The 8707-nt window shown below is 46.9% G+C and overlaps 1 protein-coding gene across 1 annotated transcript; it reads right to left on the reverse strand.

The window, feature by feature from the left end:
- Window positions 1-203: 203 nt before the first annotated feature.
- Window positions 204-2791, reverse strand: ADIRF (adipogenesis regulatory factor). The gene is made up of 3 exons (XM_010151211.1): window positions 2731-2791; window positions 1125-1187; window positions 204-310 (listed from the first exon to the last, which is right to left on the reverse strand). Exons 1-3 carry the CDS (start codon window positions 2789-2791, stop codon window positions 204-206), a joined length of 231 nt encoding a protein of 76 aa, XP_010149513.1.
- Between the last annotated feature and the right edge of the window lie 5916 nt (window positions 2792-8707).

The raw sequence follows: 8707 nt of genomic DNA on the forward strand, positions 1-8707 counted from the left end.
GCTGACGAATGTGAGCAGATGTGCTAAAAGATGTAGTTTTCCTGTAGGAAGGATGAGGGGGGCCTTCGGCCTTAGAATTTTTGTATTTGAAGAGAGAGAAATTACCCAGATATCAAACAGCTTTCATTTTTCTGCACAAAGCAGCAGGGAATTGCAGATCAAAGAGAGATTTTTGTATGCAATACTGTTTGCTTAAATTAGCATCATTTCTTAAATCCACATTTTTTCCCAAGGCCAGACATTGCTTCAGCAGCTTGTCCGGTTGCTTTTTCTACCCCGTCTTGTGCCGTCTTGGAAGCCTTGTCAATAGCTGCAAGAGAGGAAAAAAAGATGGAAGGGGGAGGTGTGAAAATGAGTAGACTATAAAAATATTGGGATATATCTTCAAAAAAGTTCTTGGCAATTTTAAGGCCTTCCTGTCTAACAGCAACAAGTGCCCAAGCCTGCCCTTCTCGTGATATCCATGGAGCTGCAGGGGTCTCTGCCCTAGGGAGTCACTGTCAACAGAGTTTGGCTTTCATTAAACATTTTAGAACCCAAAATTCCTAATTCTCCCCTCATTCTTAAAAAATTATTAAGCGAGAATTGAGCTTAGTTTTCAGTTTAAGTTGTTCCTGATCCCCGGAAGCGAGATGCCAGCACTTTCCTGACAGCACCTTTCCAGCTGTGGAATCATTAGCGTTCGATCCCGGCTGCTGTCTCAGCAGGCACTGGGAGTCGGCATAGGGCTGGGCCTGGAGGGACCCCACAGTCCCTGCCCCCTGGCCTGGGGCAAGCACGATGTATCGCAGCGCTACTTAATCCTCAAGAAAGAGCAGCAACGTTTTGCCCATACTGTTCCCACAGGTTTTCTACAAAGGAAGCCAAAATCTGAATGCTGTGCTCAGTGGCCAGGGCACTGTCAGCTATTGCCTGCCACTAAAAGTGTGGAGCTACTAAACAACCCCAAAATCTTTTCCCATTAAATTAATCCATGAGATGGATTAAACGGCAAAAAGTTGTCACTGAAACCAAGGACTTCCAGGCTGAGGATGCCTGTGGGACAGAGGGGAATGAGGACTGCTGGCTGCTGGCTTGTGTTGAGCTGCTCCATCGCTTCTGGATTTGAATGTTGTTGCTCTTACCTTTCTGGCTTGCATCTGTAAACTGGCTGACTGCATCCTGAGTAGCCTGTCCCAGTGTATTGGCTGTAAATAAGGACCAAAAAACAAATTCATTTCCAACTGTTCACATCTATGCTTATAGGAATTCCCTATGTCAGTTGGCTTTTCTGCACGTCCACAGGAGATTATGCCCCTGGGAAGAGCTAAGGCTGGTACGGAGCAGGCTGAGACTGCGTACTTCACTCGAGGGCACCCTGGGAACTAGGTGTGTTGCCAGAGCGGCTTGCGAGGAGATTAGCGTTCACCTAGCACCTACGGTCAGCTGAGCAAATCGATGACGGATGAGAAGATAAAATAAAAAGGAGATAAAGAAGCGAAGATCAGCAGTGGGTTGAAACGACATCCAGCTGCATGTTGCTTATTTCACACTACACTTGCTTGCATTGATTTTTCTAGTTTATTCTGTTTGGAGAGGCTTGGCCGTCTCACACGCATTTTCTTTGTGGGAGTAGTTCCTTTACCAAAATGGAAGCAAATGCGTTGAACAGAGCAGGACAGGAGAAGGGAGATTTTACAAACAAGATATAAATAGAAGAAGAGTAGAAGCTAGAAAACATGACAGATCAACCCCAGAATATAAAGCATTAAAAAGTGAGATGCCATGAAATTGTAAGATGTCTGAGAGCTGAAGAAAGTGCGAGAGCCATCCTGTCAGTTTTGCTAGAAGTGGCCCCTCGATGGCATGAATATATTGAGGATCCAACAAGGACTATTTCATTTTTCAGAAAGGCATACTATCATGTTCCTGGGTCTACTACACATTTGTTCCCGGGTGTACGGAAACTCACTATAACTCCAAAGAAATCAGGGAGGTTACTCGCACATTTCAGCTGTACCACAAAATGTTTGCAGGATCAGAATCCAGGACCGTATCTGATACAAATTATACCCTGCTAGGAATGAGCCGCACACAAACACCGTAAGGAGTATACCCTAAAACGCCTGAGTACCTACAACGCGGGCATAGCTGTGACAGAAACACGTGCACAGGCCTTTTTAAACCCTGCCAAGTGCGGTGATCGCTGCTCGAGAAGAACACAACAGGCACATACTTGTACTACCCACTGCAAACAGCCCATTGCAATCAGAATTGTGATTACCAGAAGGCATGGATAGTCAGGCCAAGCAGCAAATGTTAATCCAGGGTTAACTCCAATTTCTTAAAGGGAGAGGAGTTTAGAAAACGCTGCAGAGCAGGTTTTTACCCCAAGCAATGTAAATGCAAGATACAAAAAGGTTATTGCTACCCATAAAGGTTTCCTTGCTCTAAAAACACGAGGTCTGGGGAGTGGTCAAGGTTGGATGGTGCTCAGCAGGCGCAAAGGGAGCTGTGGGTCAGTGCAGGCGGCTTCCCAAGCCAAACTGGGAGCAGGGCCAGCCCAGGGCCTTCTCCAGGGGATGGCCAAAACCCGTCCCCCAGGAACTGAAGAAAAAAGGGAAAGCTGTGTCCTGCTAGCACCGATGAAGCTTGCAGTGTAACTTCAGGCTGTGGTCTCTGTAAGCAAAAGCAGCAGCTAAGACTCCCCCCTCCTGCCCCCAATATAGAACAATATTTAATCTTTCTTACCAGCATCTTTTGCTGCACCTTCAGCCTGTTCCTTCAGTCCCTGGAAGTTTTTACCTGACATCGTGGCTTCCGACACCGTTAAGACTCCTCTGCTTCAATGAAGTTAAGCTCCAGGCAATGTACAGTGCACTTTGTGAGGGGTGTCCTGACCTGTCCTGGTTTTATATGTGTGCCAGGAGACCTGCTGGTGCTTTTGGGGGTGATTGGTACGATGGGAGGAGTTTGAACGTGAGGAATGAGAGCTGAAAATACGCACAGAAGAGCCATTTGTTTACCCTCCCCAATGAGAGGGTGTGCCCACGTAGAGATTTCTGCCTCATCGCACTGTCTTTGTTTATAAATTCTTTTTTTTTTTTCTTTAATCAGAACCACAAAAAAACCTGTTCCACCATCACAGAGAGTGAAAACACTGAGCTGACAGTATAAAGAGTGCTGGAAAACTACTGAAGTAGCAGTGCCTGGGCATGACCAACTGTCGTCCCCGCTGGGCTGGCTTCCTTCTCCTTCCTTCATCCCCTGAGCTGAACCTCCTGAGAAACCAGCCCAAACGTCTTTCAGGTTTTAGCAGTTTCAATCACAATCCCCTTAGCTTGTCAGGTGGGATACTGTTAGACAGTGAGAGTTACCCTTTTTGTGTACTTTTGTAAGAAACAACAGCTCTGGTCTAGGTCTTTCCAGTTGCCTGTCGGATTACAAAAGCCCATCGTCACTGAAGGCCTTGCCTGGGTTGGCAGGTAACCAGTGCCACCCCTAGCAGTTCTCAGGGGAAGGGAAAAAAGGAAGCCAAATTAGCCAAACCGTCTTTTCTTCACGTGGCTTTGTAGTACGAATGTTGTTAGTACAGAAATAACATTTAAACTACTTTCCTTACGTAGCATCACTACATTAACAGAATTTTCTGGTTTAAACCTCTGGCATTTCACAGGTTTCCACTAGCCTTTGGAATGTATGTTTTCTGCTGCCAATCCCCAGTACAAATAAACTTTGTACAAATGAACAGTTGGCCGAGTTGGGGGCCAAAGCGCTCACCGGTTTTGCGGGGCCTGGCTTCCTCACTGCCATCTTCCAGCATACAGAGCATCTTGGGTCAGATGGTCGCACCCACAGCCACATTCACCTTCCTGAGGGAAGCTTTGTGGTGAGAAACAGGCACGAGAACAAGAGGTGGTGGATAAATTGGGGTGAGAAGTGACAGCTCTCCTAAGTTTAGTGCTTCATTAGTACCCAAGTGAGGAAGAGTCACAGAAAACAAGGTTAAATGTGTTCCTCTGCCGGTCCTATTCAGCCTGTCATTTCAGAGAGCTCCTTTCCACTTCTGCACCACTCATTTATTATTTCAAACAGCAATCCTCTTTCCCCCTCGACAGGTTAATTAACATTTTAATTACATATTCACATCAGGTATCCTTTTCAATTCCTTGCTGATTTTCGGAATGATTTTCTTACTCAGATTTGCAAAAACTCAGATAAAAGACACCCACTCTGGCTTTTTTGGACAAAACCACTAACACGAACCAAACCAACAAACTTACATTGTGCATTAAACACGCACAACACAGCAATATTTTAGAGGCTCCTAAGCAGTTCAGGTAAATATTGCTCTCTCCCCTACCTAGATTACCCCAGTATCACAAGAGAAACTGTTGATAGCTTTTCCTGAGACAGACTGTTTAAGGAACAGTAAAATAGCAACTAATTTCTATTTATACATCAATGAGCTACGGGAACTAACCATATGGCTTTAAATCCATTCCTGTCCTGGTTCAAGTTATAGGACATCTGACTTACATTTCACAGCATGTATCTCCTGACAAAAGGCATCTGTGGGTCTCTGACAGGTGGCAGGGGAAGTGTTTGAGCTCATGAGGAGCTGGATGCCCCACCTGGGCATCAGCCTTTCCCATGACTTCAGCGGGAGCTCAAGGCACTTGTGGCTGCCTGGGGAAATGAGGGGCTACATTTTCAAGAAAGTCACCTTTCAGAGGTGACTGCTGAAATGCTGTGTCCCTGCTATCCTGAACACCTGGGTGAAAAAACGAGCTTTTTCAAGAACTGTTCCTCCTCATGAATCCCAGTCTTTGCTTTGACTCTTCTGTATGCTTTTCGGTAGTCTGTCACCACCATCAGAGAGGATCTAACCATCGCTTGATGGACCTGGCCTGACTAGTATCGTGGGATTATTCATTTTGCCACTGCCAGTTCTCAGCTGTTGTCTCATGTCAAGAAAAGACAGGGCTGGGGTGGGATATTTTAAAGTATTTTGAAAGCTAAATGCCAAAACACTGCAGCTTGTCTCCTGATGTCTCCGCAGTACTGGCCCAAAGCTCCAGCCCCTAAGTGTATCTACAGTTTCTATTCCTGTTCCTCCCATGAATTACCTCTTTCCGAAGGGGTTTCCTGGGCTTGACGGCATCATTCGGTGTGTCCTACGGTAAAACCAAAGTGCCTGCTGGTGGTCTTGTGCTCACTTCAGCTCCTGGCATCTGCTGAGACTGCAGACAGAAATCCTGGTTAATGCTGGCTGGGGTGGGTACCACAGTGTGCAGGCACAGCCATGTGCCCAGCTATCCCAAAAGTTAGGTAATGCCAGAGTATGTTGCTGACACTGTTTAGCCAGAACCGAGACATGGAAGAGTCTCGCCTCCCCCAGCAGTGCTGCCCGACAGGTAACTTCTCACCCACACCCTTCTCCCATGCCTCATTCCTCAGGCTTTTTCTCCATATTCTGCACCTTTAAGTGCTGGGAGGGCTCCACAACCCACAGCTCTGGAGCTAGTTGGCAACTCCAAACATGCAGCCCAAATAGCTGTGAGATAAATCTAAGGTGCTGCAGGGAAATTAGAAATTGTTCTGGTTTCCTTTCCTTTCACACCTCTTCTATGGCATCTCTGGGCACCCTCTCACGTACCAGTAACACAAACCCTTCTGTTTTTATTACCTGATGAACGTGAGAAGTAATTGATAGAGCTGGAGCTCATGTTTTACATATGAAAAGGGGCAAACGAGGTTAATTAAATGGGAAGCGTTGGAATTTATTTGGGGTTTGTTCAATTATAACCTTACCAGGTTGGGTTTTGCAGACAGGTATCGTTTCCCTCAGCAAGGTAAATGCAATGATGTGTCAGGGCTGAAAAGTTTCACACAGATCATTCCAGAAGTTAACGGTGTGCCATGCTCAACATCCGCAGCTGCTGCAAGAGCCTGATATTAGTGTGGAAGGGTTAATGTCAAGAAACGTAATTCAGAAATAGAATAGCTAGCAAGACTGTGGCCCTGGTGTGCCTGGCACTGAGCGCTGTCTCGTCACAGTGGGATTAAATTAACAGCGTGTATGAGAGCAGCATCACGCACACAAGGTCCACTTATGTAAGTCACAGGGTGAGGTGTGTAAAAGAGTCTCCATCACCCAGACCGTGACCTGTCAGCAAAAAATTGTTTTGCCAGTACTTGGCTCCATCAGCTTTTACCTGGGGCAGGGGGATTCCCTGCACTTCCCTTGCGAAAGCACCTTCTGCTGCAGGATGTCTGATGTATCTCCTCCATCCTTCCAGTTTCCAGTTTTCTTCTGTCACCTCTCGTTACGCTTGTCTGAACGCTCATGGAAAGCAGAGACTTCTCTTCCACGCAGTGAAGCAGAGTTTACACACAACAATGTTCAATCAAATAATTAATAGAGAAACCTTCTGCCCTTTTTACAACAGACCCATCTACTTCAGGAGAAACGTGTTCACCTTCCCTACCTCTAACAAAGCCTGCTGACACTCCCACTTCTGGGCGGTGGATGGCCTGGGGAAGGGATGCGGAGGAAGCCGAAGCTCACCGAGCCGTTGCACAGCACAGCACTACCCTCTTCCCGCTCACTGATGCGGGATGCTCACGTGGGAGGAAACCACCTGTCCTGATCCCTGTCTTTAAGGCTTGTGATTGCCTGGTATAAGATGCACAGACACTCCTCCGAGCTCTGACCGCAGCAGGGCTAGAGCAGACCCAGGCAGGGGCTACGGCAGGGAGGTGTGGAACCCCAGCCCAGTGATGGGAGCAGCAGGCAAGCACAGAGCCAGATCTTAACAAGCATTCAGACACTTTTGGTGCTCAAATGTTAGGCAATAGTCGAGCAGTGGTTTTAGGCTCATAATTCTGGATTCAGGTGTGTAAATGCCCTCTCCTCCCCACAGGGAAGAAGATGGCATAGCACAACATATTGATGTGCAAGCCTCTGCCCTAAGCAGCTGCAGAGCTCAGTACTGCAGAGCAGTGTGCCTGCACCCCGAGCTCAGCGACTGTCATTCTCTCCTGGTTTAACTCCTTCTTAAAACCGCTCGAGAGCCGGGCATTCAGTCCCTGCAAGGCAACGCTTTACATGTACTGTTCACACGTGTAAGAGGCCGGTATCACACTTGCTAGATCCTTCCATGCTACAGCCCGTCTCTCCGGTAACACCTTCTGCAGTCACCATCATCACGCAGCCCAGTGAAGAGTAATGGTCTGCTTTTGAAGCAACCTAAGTCTCTACAGTTTACGCTGGCTTCTCCTGGATTTGTGGGTGCTCTGCCTGTAGGTGAATAAAAGACCCCATTTTTAGATCCATACTTACTGACACGCTTTGAACTCATCCTTTATTATTTACAGCAATGAGCTTGCAGCAACATTTGCCCGGAAGGTCCCCACTGCTCTCAGCAGCTTATCTGCAGGCTGACCGACTGCTGTAACCGATACCGGTGCCGGTGTCCGTGTCGCAGCAGCAATTCTCCTTTGGCACCCGTTACCGGACTCACACATTTCACTGCCATCCTGCCTGCCCTGCCAGCAGTACCGCAGTTCTGATCGAACAGGTCCATGCCACGACGCTTCCTTAATCACCTTCCAGCCGTTCGTTACACCCAGAAGACGTCAGGACAGAGTTGTCAAGCTCTGTTGTAAGCAGAATAAACAGCAAAACCCAAATGCTAACCGAGCTCAACCTGACTTTCACATTCCTTTATAAAGCGTTCTTTTTTCCAGTTTTCCCCACACTCTCACTTAAAACATGGGGGAGTATTTAAAAAGTGAAATCTCTATTTTTCAGCCCTGAGAGATGGAAAGCTGGTCTACATATGCTAACATCACAAACACAATTTTTCATTATTCCCCATCATTTATATCATGATTACATCAGGATTACAGTCTTGAAATTCTCACATTTTAATACCACACTTTTATAGGAAGAGTTCATCGGTTTGGAAGGATCAACATCTAAAACGTGCAAACAAAACTGACAAAACAAAGAACTTGTTCAAACACAGTTTTATTAGTTAAAAAAAATATCTCCACAATACCTAGAGATCCCAAGTGCCAGTGCAGATGGACACGAGACACGGAGCAGCGTGTCCGACCAAATCACGCAAAGCGAGTGGGTCAGGAAGCCACGGGGGAGGCCGGTACATGCCTGCGCTTTACTTAACAATCAGAGGAGTCTGGGTTACATAGATTGTACAACTGGTTTATGAGGCAAGTGAAAGACTACAGAGCTGAAAGTAGTTAGTCTATGGAGACAGGATTTTCCTGTGGTAGTGTCAGCTAATATTTCCATGTATGCTCTTGGAATGCTCTCTTTTGAGCTAAAAGTCCCTAAGTTGATTAATTGCCTTCATTTTCACCCTGTGAGAGAAGACAGACAAGATAACAGCTAAATATTTCCAGCAGAGAACATACATAGATTAAGCTGGGGAAAAAAAAAAAATATCAGTTCTGGTAGTTACCACATAAAACCCCATGAACAGCTACCAAACAACCAGGGCCGTATGTGGTGCAGAAAATAAAATCCTTCTGGGAAGCAGACCCTCTCCCGCTGTAACGCAGACCCCCGTTGAAAAGGAGGGTGTGATTTCACATGTGGTGGAAGCTGAGCTAACGCAGGGCCGGGCTGCTGTGGCACCCTGCCCGACACCAGCGGGGCCTGTCCCCTGCCCCCTGACACCCCGCCCGACACCGGCGGGGG

The sequence above is a fragment of the Eurypyga helias genome, unplaced genomic scaffold, assembly GCF_000690775.1.
Source record: "Eurypyga helias isolate BGI_N326 unplaced genomic scaffold, ASM69077v1 scaffold42354, whole genome shotgun sequence".
NCBI lineage: Eukaryota > Metazoa > Chordata > Aves > Eurypygiformes > Eurypygidae > Eurypyga > Eurypyga helias.

Bases quoted from the DNA above. Each gene is read 5' to 3' on its own strand.
- ADIRF (XM_010151211.1), bottom strand. From the start codon at position 2,791: ATGTCAGGTAAAAACTTCCAGGGACTGAAGGAACAGGCTGAAGGTGCA. The intron at 1,188-2,730 runs GTAAGAAAGATT...CCTTATTTACAG, and splicing joins AGGTGCAGCAAAAGATGCTG to CCAATACACTGGGACAGGCT. The intron at 311-1,124 runs GTAAGAGCAACA...CCTCTCTTGCAG, and splicing joins TACAGATGCAAGCCAGAAAG to CTATTGACAAGGCTTCCAAG.